Below are 16961 nucleotides of genomic sequence, written 5' to 3' on the forward strand. Positions count from 1 at the left end.
AAAGGTAACTACAAATTATATTAGAACATAATGTTAAAAAGGATTAGAGCCAATTTTATGATAAAGAGAGGTCTATGTATCTGTGTGATAAATGAACTTTCAACTTTCAGTAAGTGTAGATCAGATATAATTTTTCCCCAATATATTTTATTACATCAAGGAAGTGTTATAAAATTTATGATGTCTTAAAATTAAGGAAACAAGGTTTCATTAAGAATTAAATTAGACTGTTAGTAATGTGGGTATTTTGGGTATTAAAAGTACCATCCCTATTTTCTTTGTCCTCCGATTTATTTTCAAGGTTGCTTTAATTTAAATTGTGTGTTTATTATTAGCAGAATAGATCTGGATTTCATCTGGAAACTAATCTAACAAGCTGTATCTTATAATGGGGAAATATTAGTCTTTTCCACTTAGCATAGCAGTTGATATTTTTGATTGATATTTTTATGTCATCAAAATTATTTCGATTAGCTATTTTTACTAATAGTTTCATTTATTCTTTTAATTTTTATTTAATCAATTTACTTTTTCTTTTTTGAAAATTCAATTGTAAATTTTTAGTCCATTTCCTGTTCTTACTCACAATCAAACTCACATTTTTGCACTTTACCAAAATCAGGTAACAAAACTTCCTTTTTATAGGGTGTTTTAGTTGCTATTGTACTCTGTCCTCAATCTAACCAAAGTAATATGTACTCTATGAACCCACTATATCCAGACTATTTATTAGGTTTTCTTTCAGTAAATTTTTTTAAGAATTCTTGTTATCTTTTATATTATACTTTCATAATCACAATAATCATTTATTTGAATTTACATATTGCAGAATTTATTGTCTATGACATTGTTACACTTCCATCTCATTTTCTCTTGTTGAGATCTGTCTTCTAAATTCATTATTATTTGATTCAGGAGGTATCTTGAATGCTGTCTTCACAGAATGTGTGGGTGACCTACTCTTTGAATCCTTGTTTTTACAATGTTTTCAGATTTATTTGTCTGGTTAGAGAATTTCAGAACTGGTCTCGCAGTCATTTTATCTCAGTGACTTACACATAGTACTTGACAGTCTCTCAATTATGTTAGCAAGATTCTGATACTATTCTAGTTGTTTTTCTTTGTAAACTGGTAAATTCTTTAACAACTGAGAGCTTGTTACTGAGCCAGACTTAGATCTGCTTATCTAAAGTGCAGCAAAGCCAGTCTACTGACTTATGGTGAAGGAAAGTACAGCATTTATTGAAGGACACCAACAAGGACAACAGGGATGCATGCTCACCTCATTAACCTTCTTCTGGTTGGTTGATAGTGAGTAGCAGGGTGATGTTTCAGAAATCTTAATCACCAGCCCTTTGGTCAGAACCAGTCTGGGTCTATGTTCTGTGGTCAGCAGGCAGTCACCATCCTCTGATGGGTGGAAGGTCTTAGTTTCTGCAGAACCACTCAAAGATAGGATTCAGAGTATTATCTATGTCCATTCTGAAAGAACTAAGTCCTATGACTTATTGTTGTATCATTAAGTGCTTGAATCTGCTCCTTAGAACATGGGGAAGAGTTAGGAGACTAAAACCTTTTCTCTACAAAAAGAAACAAGGATACCGAGGGCTACTGCACCTAAAAAGGCCCCCTGCACAGTCCTTCTTGGTTCACATTCCCTCTTTTCTTTTATACATGTCAATCCTAATGAGAACAGGGACAGTACAAGACAGTGTTATAGAGAAGGGGGATAGAGAGATTTATTACAAACTCTGCAGGGGAACTCAGTTTTAGTTTCAAGTTTGTAAGATTTTTCTATCATGGATTTGATTTTCCCCTTGAATATATATTATTTAATGATTAGAAACAAAAATCAATAAAGCTATTTTCTTTAAAAGTGTTTCATAACCATCACAACAGCACCAGAAGGACTATATGTGAGTATTATTCATTTTTACTATTAGAATTGGTAGATACAGTGAAATGAAAAAACTTCAGAATAATTGATTTATAATTTGAAATACATGTATGAGGATTTTCATCCCACCATTTGTATCAAATGAACAAGAGAAGTGGTTTCCAGTGTCTAGAGAAATAAAATGGTTTATTTTTCTCCTATTTGCCTATTCTTCTCATACTCGGTTTTACTTGTTTGTTCTAAAATGTGTGTTTTAATAATTCTGAGAAAGAGGGGACAGAAAAGATGACAGTAGTATAAAATTAGAATATTTTCTTGAGTTCTACATTTCCCTCAGAAAATAAGTAAATGCAAAAAGAGCAACAGAGACCCTCCTACATATCTTTCTTTTCTGGTTTATATAACCTTTGCAAAATCTGATCCATAGTCAAAGGCACACTTTTCCTTTCAGAAAATTTTCAAATGATGCTTCTTGCTTCAAACAATTTAACAAACACATTTCTACTAAATATTTTTTTCAAATACTAAATACTTATCATGAACACTTTATTTTTGTGTAATTTACTGTCTTTACCATGATAAATTCTAATATTTTGCATTTGGTGTATCTGACTTTTCTTTTACTAAATCATATTTAACTAATTTTATGGCTATGGGAAATGTACATTTTATATATACTATGTGTTTTATAGTCAACAGTGGTAATGTAGGAAGTATATCTTCAGTATTGAATTTATTTTTTTTCTCTGTCTTCTTAATTATTCTGCAAATGTCAATATGTTTATGTGGAGGGGTGGTTTATGTGTATATCATACTCATAGTCTGGGATGCACTTAAAGATTCAGGTACAGAAGAGGTTCCCAGAGGGGAAAAAAGGTATAATTCCATATCTCTCCTTTGATACCTTTCCTTGTCTTGTAGAACGGTTGGTAATGACAGTTCCAGTGTGAAAACAATAGCTCCATTACTTTTCTTGACTGACTGAACCCATTCTAGTTTCATTGCAGCTCTGCTTTTTTTCTTTCCCTTCCGCTGACCTTTTCCTCCCCCTTACCTCATAACTATATGTTTACCTTCATATTCCCCAGAAAAATATAAACTGTAGGAAGTCTATAATTGAGGGGACTCGTAAGGAAGATTTTTCTAAGTTCATTAGAGAGTGCTAGATATGAGAAGAGAATTACCAATGTTACTGAAAACAAATGAGCCCAGAAGGCTGCCTTGGGGAGAAATAGGAGGAAAAAAAGCTTCTGCATTGCTCCACCTTTGACTTAGAGGGCCTGATTCACAAGAAATCACATAATGGTTATAGTCATTTTAGTCTTCAAATTTACAGAGCAATACCGGCAATCATGTCCAGAGGGAAAGTGTGTGTAAGAGGGATGCTGCTGTTAAAAGTTCTCTGGCTTTCAAGTTGTTATAATCAATTTGAGTCCAGCCAATAATATTTCAAATGCTAGAAAAAGAAAGGGGAATATTTTCTCTTTCTAAATTATCCCCCCTCCCACGTTCAGTTGATTGAAAAATTGAATATAAACTAAAATCTTGTTCAGATTCTGGAATGCCAGTGACTTATAAAACCAGTAAAATTCTACTTTATTATACAGAAAGTAATATAATTATATGGTTGTTGCCCAAAATGTGTCATTCCTACAGTTATCACTCTTGAATTTGGAGAATTAGATACCCACTATTTATGACTTATTTAGAAGCACACTTTACAAAATACACCTCACCCTACAATACAAAGATATAGCTTGGTTTTTAGAGTCGGGCAATCTTAAATATTAATATAAAAACCATGTACAACAGATTCTCTAAGCTAGCATGATTTAACCCATCTCAGCTTTAATTTTCTAGTAAGTAGAATGAGGATCATATCAATCATTGTGTTATTATAATGATTAAATAAACTAAAATGAGCCATCTAGCAGAATACTTGAAAAATATTTTCTCTCTTCTTTCAGATTATGAGGTACAAATCATGCTGATCTAGTTTTTAATATAAGCCCACAATGAACAAGTAACTAGCCATCAACCATAGATTAGTTGAGTGCTAAGTAAGCTTCCCAAAAATATACTGAGAGGAAATATTTCTGGTATATGTTTTTGGGAAGCTTAGTTAGCACTCAACTAACTTCTGGTTGATGGTTACACGTTATGTTAAAGCCCTATGTAGTTTTCTGATAGGCTGGACTGAATCATGTGGAACCCCAAGGAACTTTCCGGTCACTCTGAGACCACACACAGGTTAAGCGGCTCCCTCGGTCCTTTTTACCTACTTTCACATCCTAAGGAAGCAAATTCAAGTACGTAGAAGCATACAAAAACACAGTAACAACAACAACAAAACGGAAGAAAGGAAAAGGGAAAACAAGGGAGTGTGCTAATGCCAAGGCAGAGTTCATTTAAACTACTGAGATCAAAGCAGGAGGAGTCAGGAGAAAGGATCCATCTAGAGATGAGTGCAAAGGAGGCAGCAAGCTTGCTCCCTGCACTGGAGCCTAGTAATTGCCAGGCTCCTGCCTCTGACCCATCCTCTAGAAGAGAAGTAAGGAGTCTTGAGCTCCAGCTTGTGATTAAACAAGTTATGGCTTCCCTGTGGAGTATCCAGTTGTGGATACTCCAGATGTCCTAATGGCAACTCAATCTCTCCCTGGTCAAAAATGAACTCGCTCTTAGCCACAAATCTTTTCCTCCTGTGCTTCTCTCTGTCCTCATAAATCAATATACCCAGCAAATCCCTCCAAATCAGAACCTGCGAATCATCCTTGCTTCCTCTGTCCAACTAACTCATATCCAGTTAGTCTCCAAGCCACACTAATATTTTAAAACTATTTTACTGTGAAAAATTTTGAAGTCACATAAGTAGAAAAAAGAATATGAAGATCAGATGATAGTCATCCAGATGACAGTTTTCAGTGTATGCCTAATCTAGTTGAATCCTACCCACTTTCCTTTTCCTCCCCAGATGACTGACTTTTAACACTTACACGTGTCTGATCTAACCCACTTTACTAATTTTCCTTGACTGTGTTTAGTTTCAGTTTTTCATGTCTTACAGTGTTTTAGCAGATCTACCTGGGTCTTACCTCATTTTTCTTATATTTCAAAAATTGTTTTGAGATCAAATCAAATCAGATTTCTCTACTACGTAAAATCTGAGGATGCTCATCCTTTAACCACTGAATTTAGTCCAAAAATTTTAGCAAGTATTTTCCCACTTTAGACCATACATATCTGCATAGAATCTTGCCCTACAGTCTCTACCATCATACCCAATGTTCCACAATATGTTATTTGCTATTCAACCCTTTTGCAAACCCCATGGACTGTAGCCTGCCAGGCTCCTCTGTCCATGGGATTTCCCAAGCGAAAATACTGGAGTGGGTTGCCATTTCCTTCTCCAGGGGATCTTCCCAAACCAGGGATCGAACCCACGTTTCTTGATTTTCTTGAATTGGTAAACAGATTTTTTAACACTGAGCCATCTGGGCGCTTAATAGTTGTTCTCTTCTGCAGGCTTCAGGCATTTGCGTGAGTTCTTTCCTTGTTTTGAATGGATTGTTGGGGCCCGTTTTCTTTGTGTTAATTCTTATACTTCACTGCTTGGCTTAATCATCTCTTCCTTTTCTAAACCTTTTCTGAGAATAACCTTCCCCCTTTTATCCTGAAAACTTGCTAAGGAAACCATTGCTTCTCTGAGTTACCAGTATATGGCTAAATAACTTGTTTTATTTGTTATATACAACACATGCTAATAATTTGAGGTTTTGTCTGTCTTTTCTAGCAGCCATGGAGCCTGTTGTTATATGTTAGATGTGTGTCTTTGTTCTTGTAGTGCTCAACTTGCTGTGTTAAGCGTAAGCCAGTAAGAATTTCTGCTGAAAGAATGGCAAATATTTCTCCTTATTAACATTTTTTTTTTATCATTTTTAAATAATGTGTCTTCTCTTTAACGGTGTTACAATGAATTTTTCAAGTGACATCCTAATCTAAATATTTATTTTATAATCCCACAATAAATTAAATATAGCATCACAGAGAGTGACTAAACTGATATATTGATATAAACAATGGAGATAAGAGCACAAAAGAAACAGTCGTATATTTTCCTATATTATACTCATTCAAATAAATTTTCTCCTTGAAACTTCATTTTTGTTAAGTTAGACACTGGAAAGTTTAAAGCTATTTAAATAATTCAAATTTATATGTTACTTCACAAAGATAATTTTTTGCCCATCTCCACTCTCTTGGGGGAAGAGAAGAGGTTACTTTCAGATAAGTGGTATTTCAAGGAACAAGATTGGAATCAGACCATTTAGGGAATTTGTCTATATCATATATCCAGCCCAGAAGATTGGGAGATAGATTAGAAAATGTTTTTATTTCCAGATTCTTGATAAGAAAGCTAAGAGGTCAAGTGCTCAAGACTACATAGTAGGGAGAAACACAAAAATCAGTGTGAATCTTTGTTTTTTATTTTGTTTTTATTCTGCTGGTTAATGTGTTACCCAAAACTTGAAAATAAGTTGAAATCAAATAATATATCAGTACATTAATTTGTTTTCAGAAACAATCAGGTGGTATAAAGTGGCTCGTTTTCTTGGACTCTAACCAATAACTCAGACCTAGTGAATTCTTTTCCTCTGTATTTTTGCATATCATTTTTGCAGCTATAGACCACAGGGGATGCAATCTTCATCATTTTCTATATTACCAATAACTGATCCGAGAGCACAATTCCTTTTAAAGTTAATATAAACTTCTCCCAGTATGCTGTGAAAGGAGTCAAATTTTGAGATAAAAATTGAAACTTTTATTTTAATAAGAACTCAATTACATGCTCCTATGTTAACTTGCTTTAGAATGTGAACTCTGACAGCAGGGCACAGATCCTGACTTTTTGATTAATTTTTACTTATTTCCCAATGTGGACATACTCACATTTGGGACCTGGGAAGTTCCATAAATATTTGAGTAACTGAATGATTGAGTCAAATCCAATGTGTATGAAGTAGTTTTCTTCAACTTGATTTAGGTGCTTCTGTGTCAATTTGTGACATGCTCTCAGGTAATTTTAATAAACTAATCTAATTTATTTTGAATGAATGTATAGACATATATGTTTGCTTTCTGAGTATATGTGTGCATATAGTCATCTAAAGTTATACAATATCTCTGTGTACAGAATAGATAAATTGATAATTAATACACACATGTTAATAAAGTATTAACTCTTCAACATTTTATATGATGACCCACCTATTTCTCTTACTTTATTATCACATTTTCAGCAAATTTACTTAACTCCCTCAACATTTATATGCTTTAATTTAGGGATGACAAATGCCTAGCCAAATGCTAAATCTGAAAAAAAAATTTTAATATGATTTTCAAATTTTTGAAAATTTAAGTCCTTTAGGAAATTTGTGTGCTTTCCTGTAACACAAGCCATACTTCGTTCTACTGTCTGGCTCCTGGTGGAGTCAGACTTTAAGTCACCCACTTCTCTGGCCTAACCAAGCTTCTGAGAACTCAAATCTTTGCCTTTACACGTCTCCAAGTTGTTGGCCTCTAAAGAAAGAAAGAGAAGTCGCTCAGTTGTGTCCAACTCTTTGTGACCCCATGGACTGTAGCCTACCAGGCTCCTCTGTCCGTGGGATTTTCCAGGCAAAAGTACTGGAGTGGGTTGCCATTTCTTTCGCCAAAGGATCTTCCCGAACCAGGGATCGAACCCAGGTCTCCTGCATTGGAGGCAGATGCCTTATCGTCTGAGCCACCAGGGATACCTCTAGGGGGAGTTCAAAACTCTTCTCTGGGTACTCTGGTTTTTTACTCACCTTAGAGTAAATCAGGGAGAAGGAAATGGCAACCTCCTCCAGTACTCTTGCCTGGAAAATACTGTGGACGGAGGAGCCTGGTAGGCTATAGTCCATGGGGCCGTGAAGAGGTGATTGAGCAACTTCACTTTCACTTTTCACTTTCATGCATTGGAGAAGGAAATGGCACCCCACTCCAGTGTTCTTGCTTGGAGAATCCCAGGGACAGAGGAGCCTGGTGGGCTGCCGTCTTTGGGGTCGCACAGAGTTGGACACGACTGAAGCAATTTAGCAGCAGCAGAATAAATCAGACCACATACTGAAAATTAGAACTTTGAAGGAGACAATGGAATTGAACCCAAAATGTCAGAGAGGTGCCTATGGAGAAATGAAAAGAGGACTGAAGTCTTAACGTGAAGAAGATAGTAAGTGTGAGGCCTGGCCTAGCTTTGCTCTAGGCTTTGAAGAGAATGATCTTGCTTCTTATAGACTGACGAGTTATTCTTATTAACTGGTTATATGCAAATGAGATGGTCCTGTGAGGAAAGTAGTGATTTCAGGCCTGTGCTCGGAGCAAAGAGCAGTCTAGGTGCTGCCTGCCCCTTTTGTTGTCGGGACAGGCCTGCCTCAGGCCTAGGAAGTGTCCTACAGGGTCCTACAGTTCACTGTGAGATAGACCTGAATTGAAGGTTATTCTCAGAGTGACGAAGGTGTTACACTTGTTGAGCTTGGAAGCTCATGGGTAACAGTCAAGGTCAGGTCTCAAATATTTGAAAGTCTATTTTCAGAGATATAAGTAAATTGTATTTTTTTCCTATGTCAAAATGAAATAATATCATTTTATTGATGTTTTGAATGACTTTTAAGAACATGGAATATTTTTTAGGAAAATAAAGTTAATATTAAAACTTTAAAATAAAGTACTATATAAGGCCATATACAAAAGAAATGGAGATTCTGCATAATCTGAATTATCTTTAAAATGGAGGTGCCTCAAAGAATGAGTGGTTGTCTTCATGTAATAAAATTACAAATAGGTTTTATTTTCTTTTTTTCCAGTGGCTTTTCAATAGATTATCATGAACAGTATTATTGGAATTTGTAAAAATGTTATAAGGAAACAAATTTTGATCTTTCTTCTTTGTATTTAGTATGGATATATTCTATCCATATACTAATGGAATTTGGACTTTTTGAGATCTTTGTTATAGTTTCTTTAAGAATATATTTATTATTATACATATCTAAGAATAAGCAACTTAAACGTTTATTTCCAGACTTTGGAAGCTCACTTCTTCATGAGAAGGGATACGTCTCTGTCACTTATGAAGGACTTATGTTACGTATTAAAGGCCAAGTAGCTGTTAAGAATTTTAAGTGGGGTATAACTGGATCAGATTTCTAGTAACTTAATAACAACAATATATAGAAAATAGTATACTTGTATATTGCATACTACATGCTAGGCACCACTGTAAGCATTGTCTGCTCATGGACTCCTTGTAATCTCTTAAAACCTATTGAGGTGGTCACAGTGTATTTCCATTTTATGCTAATCTTCCTATCACAGTGCCTAGCACACAACAAACACTCGAAAAATAATATCTATTATGAACTCTTTTTATAGCATAGTACTTAAGAAGGGTGAGATCTCTTTGACAGTCAGAATACCTAAGGCTTTAGTCACAGTTTGCTACTTATCTGTGTGCCATTGGTCGTGTTGTTCTAGCTTTTTATACTTTAGGTTTTTTTTTTATTTGAAAATAACAATAATGCCTGCCTCATAGGCATGTTGTATATGTACATGAGCCCTCCTTCAGGGGATCTTCCTGACCCAGGGATGGAACCCACATCTCCTGTGGCTCCTGCATTGCAGGCAGATTCTTCACCGCCGAGTCTCTAGGGAAGCACCGGGCTACAGTCCATAGGGTCACAGGGAGTCGGACGCGACTGAAGCACCCAAGCACATTCTTGTGAAAGAATAAGTATGGCAGAGAACTTTAGCTGTTCAAAATCTCTTCTTTCTTCTTCCTGGCACACAACTGGCCTACAGCCATCAGCTTCCCCGTGGTTAGCTGTGGACATTTCAATGAATTCTGGTAAATAGAATGTGGATAAAAGTGATGGGTGCCATTTATAGCTGTAGCTTATTACTTTTTTATGCTCTATTTGAACCCAGCTCCCCACCAGGGTGAACACAGACAGTGTGGAGGCCCGATGGGGGTGGTGGAGCATTAGATGAAGCAAGTCTGGGTCCTTGAACCATTATGGAAGTAGCTGCACCATCAACCTGAACACTAACCTTGGCCTCTGACTAGAGCAGCAAATAATCTTTTATTGTGTTGAATCATTACATGTTTGGATATATTTGTAGCAGTTGGCGTATTATAATTGATATACTAAGTCAAAGTGATAAAGCATATAGATAATAAAATAAAATTATGTAATAGAGCCTCATAGGTTGAATATATTAAAAAAAAAAAAAAATAGGATTTCCAAATCTTACCTGCCCTGACCATAGTAGTAATTTTGGGGGGAAAAAAAAAGAGGACTTCACATTTAGTTGTCTGTAATATGGTAACTTCTGTACTTATATCTGTAATGTTTGAAAATAAGTGAAAATAAAATTTAAGTGAGAGACAGAATACAAATAAAGTTTCTGTTTTTCTTTTGAAATCTCTACCTCAATATCTTTTCCTCTCTCAAAATAGACCCATAATCCATCAGATACACTCTTACCTTATATATTTGCTTTGTAAAATGATCCTTGCAGAGGCAGCAGGATGCAACAGCAAAGAAAACAGGCATTGGACCAGACTACTAGGCTCTAACTAAATAGCTCTGTGACCTTGACAAGTTACATTTCTTCTCTATGACTTATTTTCCTCATCAGTTAAAGAGAATAATAATGGCACCTGCTTCTTAGAATGTATGTAAAGAACAAGTGAAGTAATAATTATAAAATATTTAGGAAATCTCCAACTCTTAGTTATCAATATATGTTTTCAATAACCTGTGTACAAATTAAATGTTATATAAATCATTCTTTAAAAATAAATTAACCTTGTGCTGTGCTTAGTCAAATCTGACTCTTTGCAACCCCGTGGGCTGTAGCTTGCCAGGCTTCTCTGTCCTTGGGGATTTTCCAGGCAAGAATACTGGAGTGGGTTGCCATGTCCTCCTCCAGGGGATCTTCCTACCCTAGGGATCAAACCCAGGTGGGCAGATTCTTTACCATCTGAGCCACCAGGGAAGCCCAAGAATATTGGCGTGGGTAGCCTATCCCTTCTCCAGGGGATCTTCCCAACCCAGGAATTGAACTGGAGTCTCCTGCATTACAGGCGGATTCTTTACCAGCTGAGTCACCTGGGAAGCCCCCACATTAACCTTGGTTTGATAAAAATGGAGAATAAAAATTCAAGACATTTTCCAAACTCAATTCATACAACTGTTTCCCTATGACTTCTCCCTGGGCCCACTGATTAAGCTTCCCTCAGCCTTCAGAAACATCTCAGTCACCCATATGTTTGAATGTTTGCCCCAGATTTTTCCTTTTAATTACTTTGCTTCTCTCTGTCTAATCAGTATGTACCTATCTTGGAGATTAGCCAGTTTGGGTCTATTAGTCCCCTAGGGCTGCAGTAAGAAATTAGCACAAACTCCGTGATTTGAAACAACACAGGTTTGTTCTCTCACAGTTCTGGAAAGAAGTCTGATATCCTGGGGTAGGAAGGTCCCCACTCTCTGTAGGGCCTAGAGAAGAATCTTTGCTTATGTCTTTCTAGCTTCTAGTTAGCTGTCCTTGGGACTCCTTGACTTGCATCTGTATTACTTCAGTCTCTGCCACTGTTTTCACATAGCCTTGTCTTCTGTGGCTCCATTTCTGAATTTTCTAAGGACATCATTATATTATATCATAATGTATTATAAGGACACCACTCTTGGGCCCCTCCTAATTTAGCATGCCCTCATCTTAACCTGATTATATCTGCAAAAGCCCTATTTCCCAGTAAGGTCGCACTCACAGACACTGGAGATTAGGACTTGAGTATATCTTTTTGGGACGCACAATTCAGCACACTAGGAGATCTAATGTCTCCTCCAATCAATCGTAATTACTTCTGAGAACCATTTATTTTTTATTTCATTTATTGGACAGGTAATATGAATCTGCTTTCTAATTTTTTTTTTTTGCTTTCTAATTTTTAAAAAAGGTTTATGAACCTATGTATCTTCTCTGATAAATTATAAGAGTATAAGGGTAAGGACTATGGATCATGGATCCATATGGATCCATGATATTATTTGGATCATGGATCATGATATTATTTTTTTCTCTTTGTATACTTTTTCATACATCACACAATGCATATGGTAACAAACACATATATTAATGAACAAATGAAGGGATACAAACCTGATAACACAAAATTCTTCTGGAGAGTAAGTGACAAAAATAAATGGTACATGATTAAATAACATCAATGTGTAATCTCTGATTTTTCATTTTTAACTTATGCTTTTGACTGATTATTGTGAGTATTATTGTGACTGATTATTGACTGAGTATTGTGAGTTCACCAATAAGATATTCATTAACATTGTGATCTTTAAATTATATGTAAACATTTGAAAAATAATCCAATAAAATTCAATAGCTGTGTTTAGTGCTTTTGCAGTAAGAGTTTCTACTTTGCTTTGTGACTGCAAAGGTTTTACATTTAAACAAGAAGAATCAAGTATGTAATGTGAATTCTTATTATCAACTCTTGTTAGAAATAATATCACATACCTTATACTATTTAATGGGGAAAATTCCCAAAAACTGATGGAAAATATTAGGAATTCATCTCAGTTCTGTAAAAATAATGTTTTAAACTGATATGTCCACAGATGATAACGAGTGTGGCAATTTGACCCAGCCCTGTGGTGAGAATGCTAACTGCACGAACACACAGGGGAGTTATTACTGTGTGTGTGCGCCTGGCTTCAGATCCAGCAGCGACCAGGACAAGTTCATTACTAACGACGGGACCGTCTGCGTAGGTGAGTTCAGCTACCTGGCTTAAGATTTATGCCTTTATTGTTTATACCTCCACAGATTAAATAATATCCAGTCAAATTCTGTCCTTTGATTGTACCCCAGTTGTTAATGCTTTCAGAATCTTCATTAATTCCTTTAATTCTCCGATATGGTATCAGTTACTATGGTATATTTATCCAAGAATATAAGACAAAGATATTTTTTTGGAAGATAGCAGTTTACCAAAAAAAAAAACATTGTGATGTTATGAGATCTAGCAAGGTGGCAAATAACAGAATAAATGCTTACACTTCAAAGTAATATATTCACTCCAGAAAATTACCATTAGTATCACCAAACAGTGATGCTTTTATAAATATGCACTCTGAGAGAGGCCCTACATTTTCCTGGAAAGTGTTCATATAGGCATTGCTTGTGAACACTAGTAATGTTCACTCTAGGCAGCACTTCTGCTGCCCACCAAAAGTTTGCCACATTTAAGATCTGCATTCAGTTTTTTTGAAGTCCATCCTATTTAGAAGTTCACTGCAGTGTCTTCTAGAGGGATAAAAGTAGCTGTAGCTCTATTCCTAAGTAAAATATTGTGAGAGAATTTCTAGATTTTTTAATGTTCTTCTATTGTGTTTTGGTCACACATTTGATTCATCAGATACTATAATCTGAGAAAAAAATTGTAAAAAATTGTAGAAATTTCAAAAGATGAACAGTTTTCAGAGACAGATTCTCTGGAACCAAGACATTAACTTTGAAAATAAATTGTGAATCATCTTAATCGTGGTTTCTAAAAATTGTCTAGTTTACCAGTAGCTAGTATGATTATAGTTGATAATTATGTATAAAATTAATGAATGACCTGAAGCCCTGAGAGTTTGATCACATAGCCAGGGCTAGATATGAGATGAGCTCAGGACTGAAAATGCAACATGGGCAGGGGTAAGGTGCTGCTTCTACCTTTCATAGTTAAATGAGAGACATCCAATCACACGAAAGCTTTAGATCAGCCCCCAGTAAAGTTCTCATCAGTAAGCTAAGGAGAAGTCCAGCAATGTTGTTATTAACACACACAATAAGTCAGGAGATAATGTTCAAAGAGAATTTCTCATTGAAATGTCTGTATCAAAGAAATTATCCTGTCTTGTGTACTTAGAGTTCACAGTATTTTCTTTTTTACCTAAATAAGGAAGATTATATTCTCCCATTATAGCCAAGGGAAGTGAAGGGCTATTCCAGAGTCACAAATTTAGGTTAAAGGAAAGGTTAAAATCACAATCTTCTACTTGAATGCCACTGATATTTCCACAAGAATCTCAAATGGGTGACCACTTAAGTCTGACACATGGATCGGGATCATGCAAATATAGTGAATCAAACTTTACAAGGCCATACATGATGGAAAATATGAGAAAATAATTGTTTCTGTTGAATTATAATTTTATCTGGATTTTTCACAGCAAAAAGTTTTTATTGGATTGTATCATTACAATATATTCAAGAAATTAAAACCTTCCCAGAAAATGTATAGTACCTCGCTGTTTGTTCTTCTCAAACCTACACTCATGTATCTAGTCTTAGAATGTTATATAATGTGTACATATCTTTATCTTTAGTAAAGTTCTAACTTTGTAGCTATATAACTAGAAAAATTTCAGTTAATGAAGAAATCAAATTGTAACACCTTAAATACTGAAATTTAATACAATTTTAACTGTACTTTCCATTCCCTCTTATCTCTGCAAGAGATTTGTCTCTTCACCTGATCATTTGTCTTTTGTCTTTTCACCTGATCATGTTTACTTTTGATACACCTCAGTCCACAGAGGGATATATAGTTCTCTGTCTAAATCCCTTAACTGTAAAGAATTCTTATTTAGAGTAAAATTAATCATAGGCACACAGAAAACACACACAAAGATGACCGAAAGCCAACATTTTATGCAAGTGTAGTACAATTGTGATCCACACAGTCAAAGGTTTTGGCGTAGTCAGTAAAGCAAAAGTATATGTTTTTCTGGAACTCTCTTGCTTTTTTGATGATCCAGTGGATGTTGGCGATTTGATCTCTGGTTCCTCTGCCTTTTCTAAACCCAGCTTGAACATCTGGAAGTTCACAGTTCACATACTGTTGAGGCCTGGCTTGGTGAATTTTGAGCATTACTTTGCTAGCAATTCTGCAGTAGTTTGAACATTCTTTGCATTGCCTTTCTTTGGGATTGGAATGAAAACTGATTTTTCCAGTCCTGTGGCTGCTGCTGAGTTTTCCAAATTTGCTGGCATATTGAGTGCAGCACTTTCACAGCTTCTTCTTTTGGGATTTGAAATAGCTGAACTGGAATTCCATCACCTCCATGAGCTTTTGTTTGTAGCGATGCTTCCTAAGGCCCTGAGAAATCTGTATGCAGGTCAAGAAGCAACAGTGAGAACTGAACATGGAAGAACAGACTGGTTCCAAATCAGGAAAGTAGTACGTCAAGGCTGCATACTTTCACCCTGCTTACTTAACTTATTTACAAAGTAAATCATGTGAGCTGCCAGGCTGGATGAAGCACAAGCTGGAATCAAGATTGCCAGGAGAAATATCAATAACCCCAGATACACAGATGACATCACACTTATGGCAGAAAGTGAAGAAGAACTAAAGAGCCTCTTGATGAAAGTGAAAGAGCAAAGTGAAAAATTTTAAATTCAACATTCAGAAAGCTAAGATCATGGCATCCAGTCCCATCACTTCATAGCAAATAGATGGGGAAGCAGTGGAAATAGTGAGAGACTTTATTTAGGGGTGTCCAAAATCACTGCAGATGGTGACAACAGCCATGAAATTAAAGGACACTTGCTTCTTGGAAGAAAAGTTATGACCAACTTAGAAAGCATTTTAAAAAGCAGAGACATTACTTTGCCAACAAGGTCCATCTAGTCAAAGCTATGGTTTTTCCAGTAGTCATGTATGGATGTGAGAGTTGGAATATAAAGAAAACTGAGCGCCGAAGTTGAGTTAGAGTTAGACAGCCTTGTCTAACTCAATGAAACTAAGCCATGCCATGTGGGCCCACCCAAGACAGATGGGTCATGGTGGAGAGTTCTGACAGAATGTGGTCCACTGGAGAAGGGAATAGCACACCACTTCAGTATTCTTGCTTTGAGAACCCCATGAACAGTATGAAAAGGCAAAAAGATAGGACACTGAAAGATGAACTCCCCAGGTTGGTAAGTGCCCAATATGCTACTGGTAATCAGTGGAGACATAACTCCAGAAAGAATGAAGGGATGCAGCCAAAACAAAAACAACACCCAGTTGTGGATGGGACTGGTGATAGAGGCAAGGTTTGATGCTATAAAGAGCAATATTGCATAGGAACCTGGAATGTTAGGTCCATGAATCAAGGCAAATTGGAAGTGGTCAAACTGGAGATGGCAAGAGTAAACATCGACATTCTAGGTATCAGTGAACTGAGATGGACTGGAATGGGTGAATTTAATTCAGATGACCATTATATCTACTATTGTGGGCAGGAATCCCTTAGAAGAAATGGAATAGGCATCATAGTCAACAAAAGGGTCCTAAACACAGTACTTGGATGCAATCTTAAAAACGACAGAATGATCTATGTTCGTTTCCAATGCAAACCATTCAGTATCACGGTAATCCAAGTCTATGCCCTGACCAGTAACTCTGAAGAAACTGAAGTTGAACGTTCTATGAAGACCTACAAGACCTTCTAGAACTAACACCCAAAAAATATGTCCTTTTCTTTATAGGGAATGGAATGCAAAGGTAGGAAGTCAAGAAACACCTGGAGTAACAGGCAAATTTGGCCTTGGACTACAGAATGAAGCAGGGCAAAGGCTAATAGAGTTTTGCCAAGAGAACACACTGGTCATAGCAAACACCCTCTTCCCACAACACAAGGGAAGACTCTACACATGGACATCAACAGATGGTCAACCCCGAAATCAGATTGATTATGATGGAGAAGCTCTATACAGTCAGCAAAAACAAGACTGGGAGCTGACTGTGGCTCAGACCATGAACTCCTTATTGCCAAATTCAGACTTAAACTGAAGAAAGTAGGGAAAACCACTAGACCATTCAGGTATGACCTAAATCAAATTGCTTATGACTATACAGTGGAAGTTAGAAATAGATTTAAGGGACTATATCTGATAGACAGAGAGCCTGATGAACTATGGATGGAGG

General features: G+C 36.2%; 1 protein-coding gene across 3 annotated transcripts in view; it reads left to right on the forward strand.

Moving 5' to 3' along the window:
- The window catches only part of ADGRL4 (adhesion G protein-coupled receptor L4), a 141185-nt gene that overhangs the window by 63562 nt on the left and 60662 nt on the right, over window positions 1-16961 (forward strand). For all 3 annotated transcript variants that reach the window (XM_061121552.1, XM_061121553.1, XM_061121554.1), the window contains one exon: window positions 12616-12768. In XM_061121552.1, the coding sequence (XP_060977535.1) occupies window positions 12616-12768 (153 nt within the window). The remainder of the gene's footprint in view (window positions 1-12615; window positions 12769-16961) is intronic.

This window comes from Dama dama, chromosome 20 (assembly GCF_033118175.1).
Source record: "Dama dama isolate Ldn47 chromosome 20, ASM3311817v1, whole genome shotgun sequence".
Classification (NCBI taxonomy): domain Eukaryota; kingdom Metazoa; phylum Chordata; class Mammalia; order Artiodactyla; family Cervidae; genus Dama; species Dama dama.